The sequence below is a fragment of the Hyaena hyaena genome, unplaced genomic scaffold, assembly GCF_003009895.1.
Source record: "Hyaena hyaena isolate Hyena2069 unplaced genomic scaffold, ASM300989v1 scaffold_17, whole genome shotgun sequence".
NCBI lineage: Eukaryota > Metazoa > Chordata > Mammalia > Carnivora > Hyaenidae > Hyaena > Hyaena hyaena.
The window spans coordinates 6,959,238-6,979,911 of NW_024080648.1; the positions used below are offsets into that span (position 1 = coordinate 6,959,238).

The 20,674-nt window shown below is 35.4% G+C and overlaps 1 protein-coding gene across 4 annotated transcripts in view; it reads left to right on the forward strand.

Annotated features, from left to right (window-relative positions):
- The window catches only part of WRN (WRN RecQ like helicase), a 141,170-nt gene that overhangs the window by 84,976 nt on the left and 35,520 nt on the right, over positions 1-20,674 (forward strand). For all 4 annotated transcript variants that reach the window (XM_039220865.1, XM_039220879.1, XM_039220886.1 and 1 more), the window contains 5 exons: positions 1,936-2,110; positions 6,606-6,787; positions 11,628-11,729; positions 12,014-12,106; positions 17,319-17,460. In XM_039220865.1, the coding sequence (XP_039076796.1) occupies positions 1,936-2,110; positions 6,606-6,787; positions 11,628-11,729; positions 12,014-12,106; positions 17,319-17,460 (694 nt within the window). The remainder of the gene's footprint in view (positions 1-1,935; positions 2,111-6,605; positions 6,788-11,627; positions 11,730-12,013; positions 12,107-17,318; positions 17,461-20,674) is intronic.

Here is a 20,674-nt window from a genome sequence, read left to right on the forward strand (position 1 = left end):
TAAAACTGATAAATTTTAAAAATAAAAAAATTGGGGCCCTAATGTGTAAATATTCATTTTGGTGAACAAATTTTTCTTCTTTGGGAAAAGTGTGTGTATTTTTTTTTTTTTTAATGTTTATTTATTTATTTTCTCAGAGAGAGCGCATGTGTGAATGAGCAGGGGTAGGGCAGAGAGAGAGAAGGAGAGAGAGAGAGAACCCCAAGCAGAGAGAGAATGGGAGAGAGAATGCAAAGCGGACTCTATACTGTCAGTGCAGAACCTGATGTGAGGCTCAAACCCATGAACCGTGAGATCATGACCTGGGCGGGAATCAAGAGTCGGATGCTTAAATGACTTAGCCACCCAGATGCCCTGAGGAAGGTCTTTTAAATACCTAATTTATCTGCTGGGAAGTTTTAGGGAAGCCCATTTGGTCACTATCAAAAATTGTTTTGAGTATTCAGTAAAACTCTTGGAGGTCAAATTTATTACCAGTTTTTTTGCTCTGTTTAAGTATTCAGTGACTTTCGTCATAGTCCTTAAAGGATTTAGATCCACATGATTTTTTATTGTTTGCTTAGTTAATTGCATAGTATGAATGTACATAATGATGAACATTTAGATGATTTTTTCACAATTATAGTTCTGTGAATATTTGTGTCTGTGTGTCTTTTGGCAAATGTGTAAATATATTTGTAAAATAAATTCCTAAAGTTAGAATTGTATCAAAGTGTGTATGCATTGAAAAATAAATAAACAGGGGTTCCAGGGTGGCTCAGCTGGTTAAGCCTCTGACTCTTGGTTTTAGTTCAGGTCATGATCTCATAGTTTTCAAGAGTTCGGTCTCCACATCTGGTTCTGTGCTGGCAACACCTGCTTTGGATTCTCTCTCTCTCCCTCTGTCTCTGCCCCTCCTCTGCTGGTGCTGTCTCTGTCTCTCTCAAAATAAATAAATAAAACAGCTCTTCCCAAATATAAAATAGTACATTCTTTTTATATTGATGACGTCAGCATAAATGAATGTATTTATGTAAATGACTGTATTGAGAAATAAATGTTTGGATTTTTAATCAATTAGCACAGTTTTCAGGACACTTGGGAGGCTCAGTTGGTTAAGTGTCCAACTCTTGATTTCGGCTCAGGTCATGATCTCACTGTTCATGGGTTCGAGCCGCATGGGGCTCCATGCTGACCCTGTGGGAGGCTGCTTGGAGCTCTTTGTCTCTCCTCTGTCTCTGCCCCCCTACCCCCCAAATAAGTAAAAGACCTTAAAAAAAAAGCAGCACAGTTTTCTAAAACAGACTTTTGAACATATGTTTTCTATAACAGTCATTGTCTCAAGATTACTAGTAAATACTTCTTTGAACTATAAAAATTATCTTTAATATTATAAGGAAGTTACTACTTTCTTAGTAAACATATGTAGAAACTCAAATTTTTTGATCATGAGAATAGGAATAATGCAATATAAATTGTATCCATTCTCCTATGTAAATATTCACTTTGTCATGTAAATGGAGACTAATTGTTCATCTAGTGTTTTGCATTTCTAAAAGTATGGAAATTGCATTTCCAGTAGTTGGTAAGTTTTTATCAAGGCTTTTGCTTAAACTTGTCTCTTTTAACTTTAAACAAAAAAAGTGAGTCAAAAGTCTTTGGGATTTAGTATAATTTATTTTCACATTTGACTTTCTTCATTTTTATGTAGTTAAACATATCCTTGTTTTCTATATGCTTTCTCTTTTGTACTGTTTTACTAAGTAAATTAAAATTTTAAAAATTAAGTTAAAATGGAATTACATTAAAATTTTAAAAAGAAAGGGGGAAATTCAATAAGGTAAAATTCAAACTTGTTTTGGAAACTCAAACTGAAGCCTATATATTTATGTTTGTTCTTTTGTTTTGATTTTTGTTTTTTGTTTTTTGTTTTTTTTTTGCTTTGTTTTGTTTTAGTTCCACCTGGGAATTTGAAGGTCCAACTATCATCTATTGTCCTTCCAGAAGAATGACAGAAGAAGTTACAGCTGAACTTAGGAAAGTGAAGTTAGCCTGTGGAACATACCATGCAGGCATGGGTGTTAGTGCAAGGAGAGAGGTTCATCACAGGTTCATAAGAGATGAAATTCAGGTGTGAAGATCCGTCATCATTACTCTCTGCTCTCCCATGGAAACAGATACGTGTCTAATATTTGCCGTATCTTTATTGAATACCTTGTTTGTGTTGAGTATAAAGAAGTCTCTCTGATAAAGGGAATTAGTATATAATGTGGAAGACAGAAATGTGAACAAGCTATTGCAGACTAGTGTCAATAGGAGTCTGCACATAGAGCTTAGGTGCACAGAGGAGGGAAGCCTAGCTGTTAAGGTAGCTTGTCCTGTGGGGAGTGGTCCATCCAGGGAGAAGCTATTTGAGTATAGAGTCTAAAGGAGTCAATGGAAGTTTATTAAGTATGCTAGGCCAGTAAGTGATGAGGGAAAGGGAATTGGTTATGGAATTCCAGGAAAAGGGACTAGCATGTGTAAAGACACTATGGTATGAGAGTGCCTTACTGGGTTCAGGAAATTAAGAGTAGTTTGAAACGGTTGGAGGGAAAGGGAGTGCGGAGGAGGAATGGTACAAGGCATAGATGAAAAGGCAGCGAGGAGCTGTTAGAAGGTCACAGGAAAACAGTTTAATGGATTGGATGGCCAGGTTATGGGTGGCCTTAAAACCAGCGGAGAGGCAGGCTGGGATTGATACGATGTGTCTGTAGACTACTTGAGCCTTAGAATTTTTTTATTTAAATTTTCATGTAATTTTTAAATTCATTTTTTAATAGGTAAAACAAGTTAAAGTAGAATAATTTATGTTGAGGTTGATGTGAGAGAGAAAGGGTTCCAAGAGTCTTCCCGTCTCCCAAGACAGCCCATGTGGGTGTTCTGTTATCCTCAGAGCTCCTCAAAATGGAGCTTGAAAGCCATCATGAAGACAACTGCGTGTTTTTGAGCAAGATTATAGTATTCTAGAAACATTACATTAGCAGTCCTGAACAGGATTGATTTGAAGGAGGAAAAACTGAATAAAGAAAGGCTATCAGTTAAGTCACTGTGAAGGGCTCCAGCTGAGCTTCCTGTAGTGATTGGAAGCCTCATTTAGTGGGTGTTATGCAGAAAGTTTGAAACCACATTGGTAAGTACAGCTTCACACCATCAACATCACATCACTGTAAGCCTCTGGACTAGCCCTCCTCTCAAATTAAGAGACGAACTTCTCCTTTGCATTTTCTGCTCAGTAGGTCTTCCATTTCCACTCTGTCCAACTCTGTAGGTCTTCAAACAACCTACCTCAAGTATGGTTCATAGGTGCTGTCTGTAAAGCTCACTGTGCATTGTCAGGCTGTAACACGCACCTGCCTAAAAGCACCTATTCTCTTTCTTCCTCTTCTTTCCAAAGATGGAACAGCTATCACAACTATTTAGACTAGAGTTCCCTAAATTCTTAGATGTTTATACTTTTATTCTGTTTCTCAGGAGTTAGAAAGTTATCTGATAAAATGTATTGGCTGCTACTTACATGTTTATACTTTTATTCTATTTCTCAGGAGTTTGAAAGTTATCCGATAAAATGTACTGGCTGCTGCTTACTGAATACTAACAGTTGATGTTTGAGCCATTTGCTAATCAATGATTTCTTTCATCTTGGCTTATTATTAGTCATTTAGGTAGAACATCTTTTACAGATATGAGAGGTTGCAAACTTTATCTGTTAGGCTGTGATGGAAAATTTTGTTGGATGCTCTGGTCTTCTTCACAATGCACAGCTTCACTAAAACATTAATGCTTTGAAATATGGCTTTAAAAACCTCACAGTGATCACTAATTATACCTAATATCTAGAAAGGTCTGTGTATGTATGTGCCAATATATATACCCTCTCTATGGTAGGACGTCAAAAAGTTTTATCCACATTATGAAAATTAATAAATTAATATTGATGGTGTCACCCTAAGCTGACATCAGGGGTTCTGTTGTATATAGCAACTCTTCTAATAAATAATTGAGAAGCTTCACATTTGCACTGAGAGTTCTCAAACACCTTCACAAGATGATGAAAATATATTTCCTCATCTCTATAGAGTAGTCTGGTGCTCTTGGAATTGATTACCTGCCATTGAATATTCATTGAGTGCCTACTGAATGCATACATGTACAGAATTCTGGATGTTCACTCCCCTGTCTTTCTGAAGTAGATTTATACTTCGAGGTGGGCCTAATATAATTACAGCTGACCACCCCACCTCAGCGCCCTAGCTCTTAATGCCTTAGATTGATTGATGCTTAGAATCCTAGTATTTTCTGTTTTATAATTTTAGGAAAAATGTTTTTCTTTCCTATTATTCTTAACCAAATCTAACCACATTCGTATGCAGATTTGCATTTTTACTTTGTGACCATTCATTCTTATTCTTAGTCCTGATTTTTAGTTTCATGTCCTTTTGCATTATATTTGCTTTTTCAACGTGGCTCAAATTCCTTTTCTTTCTGGGATGAGGCTGTGTATAAATCATTTGATAAAATATCTTTATTTTCACCTGAGAATTTGTAATATTTTGAAAATCATGTCTAGCATAGGGTGATCTCATCTAAAAACAGTATCATAAAGGGGCACCCGGTTGGCTCAGTCAGTAGAGTATGTGGTTTTTTTTTTTTTTTTTTAAGTTTTAGTTCTTTATTTTGAGAAAAAGAGAGGGAGAGTGAGCAGGGGAAAGGCAGAGAAGGAGAGAACCCCAAGCAGCCTCTGCACTGTTGGTGTGGAGCCCCAAAGAGGGCTAGAATCCACAAACCATTAGATCATGACCTGAGCTGAAATCAAGAGTCAGACGCTTAATAGAATGAACCACCCAGGTACCTGAAACATCTAGTTCTTCATCTCAGGATTGTGGGCTCGAGCCCTCTGTTGGGTGTAGAGCTTACTTAAAAATAATAACTTAAAAACAGCAACAACAGTACCATATGATGAAAATTAGATCTTCAAGAGTTCTCACCACACATACACACACACATGCAAATAGTAACTATGTGAGGTAATGGATGTGGTAAGTAACTTTATTGTGGTAGTCATTCCACGTTGTATATGTATGTATATAAAATTATCACATTATGCATCTTACATAATGGCATATATTAATTATATCCTAATAAAGCTGAAAAAATTAAATCAGAAGTACGTTAAAAAATCCTTAAAATTATGTTACTTATTCAGTCTCAAATGTAACAAAATGGCCCAATCTTTTCACTGAGAGCTTTTTCTTTATTTTTTTTTTAAAGATTTTATTTTTATAATCTCTACACCCAACATGGGGGCTTGAACTCACAACCTTGAGATAGAGTATCTCATGCTCCACTGACTGAGCCAGCCAGGCACCCCTCAAATCTTTTTCTTAATAAATTTCTATTCCTGTCTTTATTTTTCTTTCATCTTTCTTATATTTCCTTTAATCTGTTCATTTCCTTCCTTCTTTCCTTCTTTATTTCTTCTTCCTTCCTTCCCTCCATTCTTGGTCCATCTTACTACATTTTTTAAAATAACATTTTAGTTTATATTGTTTATATAGTTTAAAGAACCAGCTGGTTCTACAGTGCTAACAATGAGAACAGTAACCCCTCCCCCTCCTTCCTTCCCCACTTCTGGTTTCCTACTCTCATCTCTTAGCTTAATCTTTTGGTGTTTACTGCTGGATCTTGCAATGATTGCTTTTACTGTTACTACTTAGTTTTTATTTATTAGATTTAGGCATTGTCCACTGACTTCCTATTATGAGGAATGAAAGTTTAGCTTCCTTTCACACCCCTTCCTACCCTTCTCACTCCGTTTATGTATTTCTAACCCCCTTTCCTCCCAACATTAACATAATTTGGTTATATATATGTATATATATTTATTTAAATATTATATAAATATAAATTTAAATAATTATGTAGTATATTTACACAATTCTCTGCAAATGCTTTTATTTCTAAGCCATGTAGTATACAGTTACTTTTCTTGTACATCTTCTTTTATTATTAATACTTCAAAATTTTGGGGATTTTTTTTTGTGTTCTTCTTACTAATTCTTCCCTAGAATTTCCCCTAATCATGTAAATCTTATTTCAGTATGCTCATACATATTAGATATCTACTAATTTTATCTTTTTAAAGATGCAAAGATAAATTCATGTTTCATTTTACCATATTTAATGAGAAGTTTTCCTTCCATCTTAGAATAATGCTAAAAAATATTAAGATAATGTGCAATCAGGTAAGGATTCTTGAACCTTAATGATAACAGAGTCTCCTTTAATATAGTTAAGTATTTTAAGAGCCTATTTTATATCTTGTACTCATAGGTGTTCAAAGAGACCACTTTATTTGCTAGTTAAGTGAGGAATTAGAAATCCTGTTTTATGGTTACCAATCCTTGATTTGTAAATTGTGTAGATGATTTTTTAACCTGTAAGCGATTGTTTGAAATGATATGAAATTCAGTTTCATGCCAGGGACTTTAGTTAATGAACTAATTAATTACTCTTATGAAAAGATAAAGATGTAGCATTTTGGTTCTGCTACATATTTGTCAAACTGTGTTGTTATTTATTCTCAGTGTGTCGTGGCTACCATAGCTTTTGGCATGGGCATTAATAAAGCTGACATTCGCAAGGTCATTCATTATGGTGCTCCTAAGGAAATGGAATCCTATTACCAAGAAATTGGGAGAGCTGGCCGTGATGGACTTCAAAGTTCTTGTCATGTACTCTGGGCTCCAGTAGACTTTCACCAAAATAGGTAAAAACATTTCTTGTTTTCACCCTTGCAGATTTCTTTCTTTCCCTTTGAGCTTTGAAAGTATTTGCAGCGTACAAAATTTCAAGTAATGTGTTAAGTGCATTTAAAACCAAACCCAAACAGGACATCTAAAGAACATTTGTGGTAAGTGTTGCCACTCAGAGGAGATGACCTAATTTCAGCTCTGCTTCATTTAGTGTGAAGAATTAACTAAATGGGGACTGTGCTGGGAATGGAACATAGATCCTATGGGTGCTTTCCAAAGTGTGCACGGACGAACTGCTTTCTTTCTCCCCAGGTCCTCTCAAGTTTGATATTTGTTCTGCTATAGTTTCATCAGATACCATTTATTTTGTTTTTGGTTCTTTCTTCCCATGCTACAATGGTACTTATTCCAAGTGACTTTTACCGATCCCTGTTTGTCTCTCTCTACCATCTGTTTCTTTGCTTCTATGAAAGCATGCCAGCTCTCATTGACTGTGTGTGAATAATTATGTTGCACTGTACCCATTCACTGTGATGATTGACTACCATGAAAAAAAAATTAAAAGTTCAGTGTTTAAATGTAAGATAACTTAAACACAAAGCAAATCTTTGTTGGCACGTAAGTTCTATGATATTTATATAGGAAAGGAAAACTTCATCTTGCAAAAATTTTAGAGGCAGTGGTTAGCAACTGATTCCCTCATCCATAGGGGAGATAAAACCTCAGGAAAAGAATTATATGTGATAACTCGTGGGGTTGTTAAGGTGAGCTGTTTTCAAAATGCACCTCCATGTAGCTGAATGAATTGAGTTCTTGAATGAACATACTAGCAGTTCATGATATTAAAATGATAAGACTGCCTATCTAATACTGTTTTTATTTTATTCAGCATTCATCAGTGCTGTTTTGAGTGCCCTCTATGTTCTAAGCATTATGCTTTGTGCTGGGGATACAGTGATAAATATATAAAAACAGATATGGTTCCTGTTTTCATAGGGCTTGGAGTATAATGGAAATGGCAGATCTTAATCACAGAATCACACAACTATGAATACGTAGCATTCATTTTCTGTTCTCTGTGTGTTTGTGAAAATTTCAATAATCAGAAGATTTTTAAAAAGAGATCATGCTCGGAGTGCCTGGGTGGCTCAGTCAGTTGGGCGTCCGACTTCATCTCAGGTCATGATCTCACGGTCAGTGAGTTTGAGCCCAGCGTGAGGCTCTGTACTTACAGCTCAGATCCTGGACCCTGCTTTGGATTCTGTCTCCCCCTCTTACTAACCCTCCCCCGTTCAGACTCTGTTCTCTTTGTCTCTCAAACAATGAATAAATGTTAAAAAAATTTTTTTAAAGATATCATGTAAATCTGTGTAAAATTGCAGCTGTGTTAAGTGCAAGGAAGGAAAGTTACATCAAGTCGTGAGTGTATAATAAGGTGTATATTTACCAAGTTAAAAAGGTTGGATAAGCCTTCTTTCAAGAGGTGATAGGGTAAGTTGAGATCTGAAAGAATAGGGACTCATTAGGTAAACATGTTTGGTATAAATTTTAAGCTCATCCTTTTAAGAGTAGTGGTAGCTTTTGTTTCTTAACATAGTCAATAAAACCATCCCCTTAAACAGAACAATTATTATTTTTCTTTTGACTGTTGTCTATGTAAACCTTTTCATAAACTAAAATAATTGGGATAGAGCATAGCTCTACATGATACAATTAAATTTGGGATTGTATCAAGCATATGCTGATTCCTACCAATTCTGATTTATTTGTACATTGTGATAAAAGGCTCTGAAGACTTAACAGGCTGAATTTTCTCTTATGACTTTCCAAGTTCATTAGTAGATATAGTTCCTGTTTTTCCGAGTCTCAAACGATACTTTAAATGGTTATCTCATTAAGATTTCACAGGAAGTAACAATGATTACTAATCAATAACAGTGCCAGAAAGCCCATACTTGAATCTTGAGTGTAGACAGGTTGCTCTTTGCAGCCATCCTGTGGGAAATAAAGCTATAGGATTTAGGACAGATCTGTGTCATCCCTGTATCATCCTTTCTAAACCTCTTCTTTAGAAAAAACAAAGTTTGAGAATAAATGCAGTTGCTGATTCTCACTGAAAAGGTTACTGTAATTCATAAAGTTTAATCTCAGTTTAATAGATCTTCCCAACTAGTTCCATCTGATTTCTATTTATGGTATTGCTTTTAGAATTTTTCTGTTTTCAACTTACTTTTATTATGTGGAATATTATACTTTATTTTAATAGTTCCACAAGAAGAATAACTATTAACTGGATTTGGTTTTAGAGGCTTATAATTTTATATTTTTAGATTTGTTACTGACACTGATGATGAACCAAATACAAGGGAGGCTACAGTACTTAAGAGTTTGGGCAATGTTGGAGCGCCTGGGTGGCTCAGTCAGTTAAGCATCTGACTTTGGCTCGGGTCATGATCTCACAGTTCATGGGTTCGAGCCCCATGTCGGGCTCTGTGCTGACAGCTCCGAGCTTGGAGCCTGCTTTGGACTCTGTGTCTCCCTCTCTCTCTGACCCTCCCCCTGGTCATGCTTTGTCTCTCTCTCTCAAAAATAAACAAACATTAAAAAAAAATTTTTTTTAAAAAGAGTATAGGCATTGTTTTCTTTGTTCTTTCTGAGGAGAAGGAAGTGAGCTAAACAAAGCAAAAAAGGAGCTACAGTTGATCCTTGAACGACATGAGGGTTAAGGCTGCCCACTCCCCATGCAGTTGAAAATCCGCATATAACTTTTGACTCTCCCAGTAGCCTACTTGTTGACCAGAAGCCTTAGGGATAACATAAAGTTGATTAGTACTTATTTTGAGTGTTAAATCGATTATATACTATACTCTTACCATAAGTAAGCTAGAGAAAAGAAAATGTTATTTAAAAAAAAATCATAAGAGAAAATACATTTACAATACCATACTGTATTTATTTTAAAATTCACATGTAAGTGGACCCATGCAGTTTAAATTCATGTTTTTCAATGGTCACTTGTAATTTTAGCCCATAAGCTAGGAAGAATGAGATTAGTAAGAACTAGAATTAATAGTTGAAGAGGGGTGCCTGGGTGGCTCAGTCAGTTAAGTGGCCGCCTTCAGCTCAGGTCATGATCTCATAGTTCATGGGTCTGAGCCCGGCATCAGGCTCTGTGCTTACAGCTCACAGCCTGGAACTTGCTTTGGATTCTGTGTCTCCCTCTCTCTCTGACCCTACCCTGCTCACACTTTGTCTCTCTCTCAAAAATAAATAAACATTAAAAAAAATTTTTTTTCTTTAAACAGTTGGAAGAGATTTTTAGGTAAATTAATGTGGAATGTCATGGTGGTTAGTGGTGTCAGATCATAAAAATGTTTTTGAATAAGAAATCATTTGGGTGTCCAGACTTTACAGAACTCACTTAACCAGATTCCCTGTTGGCATAATCTTTGAGAATTGTACAGAGGTGTTTTTATCCTTCAGAAGGTTGAATAGTGAAAATATTACTGAGGTCCATTTTGATGAGGATCAGGATTAGCAATTAGATCTTATATGTAAGTATTGTTTTCTTTTGAAATATCTGAAATGTATTCAATTCAGACTTGTTTATCATTTTTTTTACTTCTGTTTATTCTTTTTTTAAATTAAAAAAAAATTTTTTTTAATTTATTTCAGAGAGAGAGAGACAGCGTGAGCGGGGGCGTGGGGGGGGCGAGAGAGAGAGGGAGGTACAGAATCCAAAGCAGGCCCCAGACTCTGAGCTGTTAGCACAGAGCCTGACGTGGGACTTAAACTCACAAAGTGTGAGACCATGACCTGAGCCGAAGTCGGACGCTTAACTGACTGAGCTACCCAGGCATGCCTACTTCTGTTTAGTCTTGAAAGAATTCTTGGAAAGACCTGCAAAGGGAGATTGTCATCTTCTGATATCTGATATTCATGGAGTTTCTTCAAAGAAGACCAGAATTAATAAAGTCAGGATGAGTTATAGCAGCATTAACTTTTTAAAAACAAACTTGTATTGGGGCCACTGGGTGGCTCAGTCAGTTGAAGTCCAACTTCACCTCAGGTCATTTTGTGAGCTTGAGCCCTGATCAGGCTCTTGGCTGTCAGCATGAAGCCTGCTTGTCCCCTTCTCACTCTGCACCTCCCCTGTGCACTCTCTATCTCTGTCAAAAACAAACGTTAAAAAAAAAAAAGACATGTCTTTAGCATTTCTAATAATTTTAAATAAGTTCAGTATTATGGAAAAGATCAGTTATAATTGTTTGAAAGAGGGACCTAATTCTCATGTTTTATTGGTGTCACAGAGATAGTTTTAAGGGGATGGGAAGTCCTCTTAAGAATAAATAGGGATGAAGGCTCATATTTGGATCATGAGCCTCTTTCAGTATTGCTAACATAAATGTTTTTAGTTTCTCATATAAAATAAATAAAAATAAACAATAACTTTTTACTGGGAAAATGGAAAAACTCCTATATAGTGGAAAAATTGCTACTAGAAACACAACTGTAAATTGTGAACACAGCTGTAAAAAAGCATGTAGTATATAAATCAAAATGAAAAACGTTAGGGTTTTTTTTCAAAGGCAGCTAAAAAATTGATGCTTGGACATAGGCATAGAAATCTTTTAAAAGTAATTTTCATCAAAGTCAGAAAAATGCTTGCTTCTTCTGTGGGCATTGACTGGCAAGGGATACAGTAACTTTCTGGGATGATAGAAAGTTTTTTTTTTTAATCTTGATGGAGGTGTGGGTGCTATAGGTTATGAAAAGTAACCAGTAATAAATTTAGAAGTAAGAAAATTGCCGATGCAATTTTATATATTAACTTGTAATATTTGTAATTGACAGGAACCTCCTTAGTCAGATACCCAATGAAAAGTTTCGATTATACAAACTAAAGATGGTGGCAAAGATGGAAAACTATCTTCTTTCCAGAAGATGTAGGCGACAGTATGTATTATTTATCTTATACTAATTAATAACAGATTTATGAATGGTGCTCCTTTCAGAAAAAGTTTTGCAAAATAATTAGAAGTATTTAGAAGTAATATTTTGTTGGTGTTACATATGTGCTGGTTTTTAAGGCAAGTTTCTTTGTGCTTCAGTAAACTGAAGCCAGATAATGAGATCCCAGGTGAATCAATTAGTAATGATTTCACCTCATTATTTTCAGCAATGATTTTAACATACATGGTTTTGTTCTTTTATTTAATTTTAAATTTTCTCTTGGGTAGAATCATCTTGTCTCATTTTGAAGACAAACAACTACGAAAGGCCTCCACGGGTATTATGGAAACTGAAAAATGCTGTGATAATTGCAGGTCCAGGTAAAGATTTTTTCTTGTACATAGACTTTCTAAAAGTCTTTGTTTTTCTTTCTTTTCAAATAATTTTTAATTGAGTTTTTGTTGAATGATATATAGTATAGTTTTAAAAAAACAAAATATTTTTATTTAAATAGAAGACAAAGGAAACACTATTATTTTGCTTTACAAATAGATAAATCAATAAAATGGTGGGTCTAAAGCTAAATATATCAATAATTGTATTAAATGTAAATGGTCCAAAATTACTATTTAATGGTAGACATTGTTAGAATTGATTTAAAAATATTACACAACTAGGGGCTCTGGGCTGGCCCAATTGGAAGGGCATGTGACTCTTGATCTTGGGGTCATGAGTTGGAGCCCACATTCGGTGTAGAGGTTACTTAAAAATAAATATGGGGCTCCTGGGTGGCTCAGGTGGTTAAGTGTCTAACTCTTGATTTTGGCTCAGGTTTTGATTTCACAGTTCATGGGATTGAGCCCCATGTCAGGCTCCATGCTGAGAATGTGCAGCCTGCTTGGGATTCTCTTCCTTCCTCTTTCTCTGTCCCTACCCCACTTGTGTGTGCACACTCTCTTTCAAAATAAATAAACTTTACAAAATAAAGAAACTTAAAAAAAGAACAAAAATATGGTCCAACTATATGCTGTCCATAAGAAATTCACCACAAGTAGAATTATATAGTTATGTTAAAAAAAAAAAGGATAACGATTGTATACCATGGAGACTAATCAGAAGATAGCTGGAGTTGTTATTTTAACATTAGATAGTGGAGACTTTGGAAAAAGAATATTACAAGGGTTAAAGAAGGACATTACATTATGATAGAAGTGTTATTTACCAATGAATTCTAGTTCTACACAGAAAGACATACACATATGTATATGCACAGACACACATATGCACAGACACACACAGTGGTTTTAAGGAATTGGCTGAGGCAACTGTGGGGATTGGCAAGTCTGAAATATGTGAGGCAAGCTGGCAGGCTGGGAAGTCAGGCAGGATTTCTGTGTGCACAGTTTTGAGTCACAATTCCTTGTTGTCCAGCAAACCTGTCTTTATTCTTTAAGGCCTGCATCTGATCAGATGAGACTCACATTATCAAGGGTAGTCCTCTTTTACATAAAACCAACTGATTGTTAAGTGTTAATCCTACCTGTAAAGTACCTTTGTAACAATATCTAGATTAGTGTTTAATCAAATAGCTGGGCCACGTTGACACATAAAGGCAACCATCATATCCAAGAATACATAATTCTAAATGTGTATATAGTTAACAAAAGAACTGACAATTAAAAGGAGAAATACAGAAATCCATAATTACAGTTGTCAACTTCAGCATCTTCTCCCAGTAATTAATAGAACCAGTAGACAGAAAATATAAGGTAGAAGAAATGAACAGGGCTATCACCAAACTAGATCTAAGAACACTCCACCCAACAACAATGGAATAAACATTCTTCCCAGGTGTAGATGGAATGTTCACAAATATAGATTATATTCCAGGTCATAAAACAAGCCTTAATAAAATTTAAAAGAATTCTGTTCAGATGGAGTGTGTTTTATGACTGTAATGGAATTAAACTGGAAATCAGTAACAGAAAAATATTAGAAAAGTCTCCAAACACTTGTAGGTTAAATAGCTGCTAAGTAATCCATGAGTCAAAGAGGAAGTCTCAAGGTAAACTGGAAAATATTTTGAATTGAATGAAATCAAAATACAAAATGTATGTGATACAGCTAAAGCAGTAATGAGAGGGAGATTTAGAGCATTAAATACTTATAATAGAGGAAAAGTTTCAAATCTGTAATTAAGCTTCCAGCTCAGGAAGCAAATAAGAGCAAAGTAAATGAAAAGGAAGCAGAAGGAAGGAAATAATGAAGATAAGAGCATAAATGAAATAGAAAACTGAAAACCAAAGGACTGCAAATCACGTTCTTTGAAAGAGTCAATAAAATTGATAGAAAGTTCTAACAAGAAAAAAAAAGAGGAGACACAGATTATTAATTTTAGGAATGAAAGAAAAATTTTACTACCGGCCCAACAGACATTAAAATGATAATAAGGAAACAATATGAATAACTCAGTGTGCATAGATTCAGCAATTAAGAGGAAATGAACCCCATTCCCTGATAGCCTCAAACTAACAAATTCACCCACAATGAAATAGATAATCTGAGCAGTTACTGTTAAAGAAATTAGGTCTTTGTTAAAAACCTCTGGAAATAGAATTCCCTCATCCAAATGGTTTAAATGGAAAATTCTTCCAAACATTTAAAAGAAGAAAAAAATGCTAGTTTTACAGTATGAGCCCATTTCTATGATTTTCTCTCAAAAGTAAGAGTATAGCATAGGGATGAAGAAAATGTCAGTGGCTGCCAGTGGATAGAGGAAGGTAGAGGGTAGGATTACGAAGGGCTTACTAGCACAAGGGACTCTGCACTGATGGAGTTGTTGTGGGTCCGGATTGTGATGGTGGCTGATTGTGGTAGTTAGGTGAACCTCTGCATATGAATCAACAGATGTGTTTAAAGTTGTAGAACTTTGGGGCACCTGGGTGGCTCATTCGGTTGAGCGTCCAACTTTGGCTCAGGTCATGATCTCACCGCGCTCGTGGGTTTGAGTCCTTGCATCGGGCTCTGTGCTGACAGCTCGATGCCTGGAGCCTGCTTTGGATTCTGTGTCTCCCTGTCTCTCTGCCCCTCCCATGCTCATGCTCTGTCTCTCTCTGTTCTCAATAACAAATAAATGCTAAAAAATAAAAATAAAAAATATAAATATAAATTTGTAGAACTTTAGACATGTTCAGACATACAGTCAATTGTGTATTAATTGAAAAAATAAAATGAAAACAAATGGTATACCTCGTTGAGTTAGCCGTACCTAGGTGTGGTACCTGTGTTACTGTTAGACAAAAAAATAACTATTGGGGATGGAGATGATCTCTGTGCAGTGACAAAAAGTTACTTCACCAACAGGACAGAATTATTCTATGCACCTTAAAAAAAAAAAACCTGGGGACAGCTGGGTGGCTCAGTTGGTTGAGCATCTGACTTCGGCTCAGGCTGTGATCTCATGGTTTGTGAGATTGAGCCCCGAGTCAGGCTCTGTGCTGACAGCTCAGAGCCTGGAGCCTGCTTTGGATTCTGTGTTTCCCAACCCCCCTGCCCCTCCCATGATCATGCTCTGTCTCTTTCTATTACCTCAATGATAAGTAAACATTTAAAAAAATATTAAAAAAAAACCCAAACCCTACAAATATAGAAGCACAAATTGACAGAACAGCTGGAAAAGCCAACAGATCCACCATTAAAGCAGAAGAATTTGATATAATTTTTAGTTATTAGTAGTTATTTAGTTATTTTAGTTATTGGTACTCATTTTAGGATTGGTTAAGCAATCCTAAAATGAGTAAGCTATAGAACATGTGGTCAACAGGGTAACAATGATTTATCTCACACTTGGCATTTAGAGCTTCGTACTAAGCAATTAGAACAATGCATCTCAAACATTTTCACCTCATGATCCACAAATCTGATGATAATACCTGTATAGCACAATAGGCTGTGCACTACTTGAGTGAAGGTTCCGTTCAGACCCGAGCTGGACAGCACACTTAACAATCCAGCTGCAGCACACTGGCTTGGAAGCACAGAATTAGAGACTACACTTCTCATACATGGAAGATTGATAAAAATCTTACACTGTATTAGAGCAGGACATGGCAAACAAATCCACTTTGCTGCCTGTTTGTGTGGATGATGCTTTCTGGGAACACAGCATACCCTTTTGTTTACATATTGTCTATGGCTGTTTTGCAGAGTTGAATGACCCAGAGACCATTTGGTCCACAAAACCTAAACTATTTACTATGTGGCCCTTTATAAAAGTTTTCTAGCCCTGGTACTAGACTATAGTGTTGTCTCAAAAGTTCTCAGTGTAATGGTATTGAACACACCGCTTTTCTTTTCTTAAAATTTTTTAATGTTAATTTATTTTTGATAGAGGCAAAGAGACAGAGCACAAGCAGGGCAGAGAGAGAGGGAGACATAGAATATGAAGCCGGCTACAGGGTCTGAGCTGTCAGCACAGAGCCTGCCGCAGGCTTGAATCCAGGAACTGTGAGATTGCAACCGGAGCCAAAGTTGGACGCTTAACTGACTGAGCCACCCAGGCGCCCTGAACATACCACTTTTTCTGATCACAATGCATTTGAATGAAAGGAAATAAGAGGATAAACAAAGAAATTCTCATTCCTTTGGAAATTAAAAATAATACTTTTGAATTACAAATCAAAGAAAGAATCAGACTGAAAATTATTAACACATTTTTAGAACTTTAGTGATATTTACAATAATATACTTGAAAACTTCTAAGATCCAGTATAGGTTGTACTGTGTGAGATTCAGATAGCTTTAAATATTCATATTAGAAAAGAGAATTAATGACTTAATTATCCTACTAAAGAAAATTAGAATAGAAGGATAAAGCTAAGCAGAGTCTCTCCCCTCCCCAGCATATTATTATTATATCTGGAATATTGAATATATTCTTATTGCCATTTCAAAGCTGTTTGTTATAAAGAAACCAATTGAATTAGGTAGTTGAACTGTGTTAATTTTCTATAAGGAGTCCTTTTGTTCTCAATCGGCTTTAAAGAATTCTCATTTGTATTAATGATAATTCCAAACCTACCTGAAGGAAGGCTTAGGAATGTAGCTTCTAAGTGGACTCAAATGAGATGCAGTTTATCTTCATGTCATATGGTGCAGGCATCAGAGTTTAAACTAATAACTTATTGCATAGGAGATTTGGTTTTTAAGTTACTTATTTTTTTTTTGCAACAGACTTTTTCTTCCATCACAACTTAACCCAAAAATCCAATATGTATATATTCAGTCAGGTGGAGCTTTTCGAGCTATAATTCTGCACTCTCCTTGCTTGAACTCCTTCCTCTTCTGTTTATGGTCTGAGGTACCCGCCGTGAACCTAGAACCATCAACATAATACATAGAGCTATATTGTGGTTTATATTTCACGTTTTACATACTTCACATGGTCTTGGCTGTAATGAACTTTATTTGTAACTTATGATGCAGTTGGTGTATTTGAGATTTTTTTTTTTACTTGGCTAATAATTAACACTAAATCTTTTTATTTCTAAAGGTACACACCTTAGCTAAACTTTCTATCATATTATTACTTAGATTGGATCATTGCTTTTCCATTGATGACTCAGATGATATGCCACAGGACTTTGGTCCACAGGCATTCCAGCTATTATCTGCTATGAACATCTTAGGAGAAAAGTTTGGAATTGGTCTTCCAATTTTATTTCTCCGAGGATCTGTAAGTAACTCTCTGAATCACCTTCTTGTTCTTCTTGCACTCCTGTGATACTTTTAGAGGTTTGCTGTATTAGGATTGTAACTTTGGCCTTGGATGAGTTACTAGAAACTTAGCCATATTAAGTTCCAGTTAAGCACTGCGTTCATTACTTTTGACAAAACCTGTGTGTTATAACACCTACTGCCATTTTCATATTTCAGATTGATGTTCAGCTATGCACCTCCTTCTAGAAGCATTGCATTACCTTTTTTTTTTTAATTTTTTTAATGTCTTTTATTTTTGAGAGTCAGAGAGAGACAGTGCAAGCAGGGGAGGGTCAGAGAGAGAGAGAGAGAGAGAGAGAGGATACAGAATCTGAAACAGGCTCCAGGCTCTGAGCTAGCTGTTAGCACAGAGCCTGATGCGGGGCTCGAACCCACGAACTGTGAGATCATGACCTGAGCCGAAGTATGACGCTTAACCGACTGAGCCACCCAGGCACCCCTGCATTAGCTTATTAAATTTAGTTGGATGAATCCCTACCCTGGTCTTTCTTAGGATAATTAAGAAAAGTTAACTTTCATTGTATCAGGACACAAGTAGAACAAAATTGTCTCTTTTGTGCCCTGGAAAGTAGTAAATTCTTTGAGCAAAACTTTAATTTTAGTGACTTTTTTGTAAATGTCTAAGTTCAGTAACAATATTTGGCAGTGTATTTTTTCTTTACTTCTGTTTTGTATCACAGATATTTAAAATTCCAAAGTTTTTGTTTTGTTTTGATTTTGGCTTTACCAGTGAATAAATAGTGATAGTTCAGCTTCTTTTGTTATTTTTTAGCAATTAGTGTGCCAGAATTATTCTAACAATTTCAAGTACAATAAAAGTAAGTCATGACCCTTACAGTCTGTAGTCCTTTGGTTTATACGATTTTATTCCTGATTTGGAAGACTGCAAAGCAAAGCTAAGTATTAGGTGTTAATATTGGTTGAATAAACCAAAAGTGGGAGATAGAATCCTTCACAAATATGTATATTTATTAAAAATATACTTAAAAGTAGAGATTAATATTCTCACTTTGTATACAGAACTTAAAAAATAATTTAGGTAAGCATTTATTTGTTAAAAACTCAAATGCTTCATGTAAGTATTTTCTGACTTTTTTTTTGTTTAGAAAGAGACATATTAAGTTAGTTGTGAAATATTTTTAATGAAATGCTGAAAATATGTTCACTTTTCAGGTAGCGATGTTTTTAGATTTTGAATGGAATTTAAAATTTGTTCCCCTATCTCACTCTGATTTTGTTATTAAATCACCAGTTTGATTAGAAATTTCATAATGTTACTACAGTTAATTAATTAATTAGTGTTCCAAGTTAAGTTAGCTGCTAGGAGTGCTACTATTTTTTTTCTACTGTCTTTTTTATTAAAGACTTGAAGTTGCAAGGGATAGATTAAGTTTAATTGCGATCCATGAAAGTTTCTTCTGTCTCTGTCATCTTCAAAACCTGTGTATCCCAGTTGAATGTGTAATTTATAAAAATTACCCTTGTTTTAATTTGGTAAGATCCAGCAGTATCCAGTATCAACAAATAAGTGTACATGGGCTCCTACACAAACTTGAACTGGCCACAAGAGGGATCGGATTTCACCTATTATTTGAATACCAAGTCAGACTCTTATACTGACAGTCTCTTCTGGGAGTCTTCAAATTAAGAAGTTTGTTCTTTGTGAAATTTTATACTACCCTTGCTAGGTAAAGGTGTAAAACTTTTCAAAAAGTACCACTTAACAAAAATTTGTAGACCTTAACTACAAGGAAAATAAGGCAATTTTTTTCCTCTTCCATTTCAGTGATCTTGGTATCTACTGGGATATTATTTTTTTTAATTATAATTGTAATTCCTTTAGGAATTTGGCAAATTGTCCACCCTAACTTTATAAAAAATTGATATCTTTGTAGATAATTTTGGTCTGTAAGACGATAAATATCTTAAACTGAAAACTCTTGGAGTTTTAAAGAGATATTTATATATATAACAGATATGATTTAAGCAGCATATGATTCTCCTTTCTTACACAGGATATTTCTAAATGTATAAATAGTTATGCAGCCATCCAGGCATTTGTGAATGGAGTTTAAAGTTTTGTTTATTTGTTTTTTAAAAAAAAAACTTTTTTTAATGTTTATTTTTGAGAAAGAGAGAGTGTGGGAGGGGCAGAGGGAGAGGGAGACACAGAATCCAAAGCAGGCTCCAGGCTCTGAACTGTCAGTACAGAGCCCAACGCAGGGTTCAAACCCATGTACATGGGATCATGAATGAACCAAGTTAGACGCTTAACTGACTAAATCACCCAGGTGCCCCTAAAATTTTTTTTTTAATTTTTTTACAAATAGTTTATTGTCAGATTAGTTTCCACATAACACCCAGTGCTCATCCCCACAAGTGTCCTCCTCTATGCCTATCTCCCCCCTCCCCCCCCCACATCCATCAGTCCTCAGTTTTTGTCAGCCCAAGGGATACAGAAATGCTGAGGCATAGGAGCACATGTACCCCAATGTTCATAGCAGCACTCTCAACAATAGCTAAAGCATGGAAAGAGCCTATGTGTCCATCAACGGATGAATGGATTAAAAATTGTTTTTTAAATAAAGTTTTCATTAGAGATTAAATAGTAGAAATGTTGCCTAAGGAACTTTGTTTTAGCTGTCTAAACATCTCACCATATAAATATTTTAAACACCTTGTATAAATAAGTGGTAAGATAAGCAATTACCATGACTTTATAGAAAACAGAAACACAATCCTTAATTTTAATAACCAAGATATTAAGTGAAACCGCATTTCTAGTCACATTCTCAAAGTGCTGAACCTTGTCATGACTCCAGAGTTAGGTAACACGTAAAAAAAATGCTTTGACTATAGGCAGCCATTAGAAAACTATTGGTAGTTTTAATCACCCTTTATAGTTTAAAATTTTTCATACATAAGAGGGTTATCCATTTAACTTTCTGGCTAAGCTATTTTGTTTGATTGAAATATCATCCTAGAGATATATTTTTTTTAATCCTTTGATTTTATTTCGCACTTAGAACAGCTCTGGGATTGACTTTGTTAAACCCTGGAGTGGCAGTTCTGAGCTTCTTTGGCTTCTAGGAATTGGGAAAGAGGTAAAAGAAACAAAGTGAAAATGTAAACAGAAACTTGGCTGGTTTTGTTTGTACTTTAAGAACATG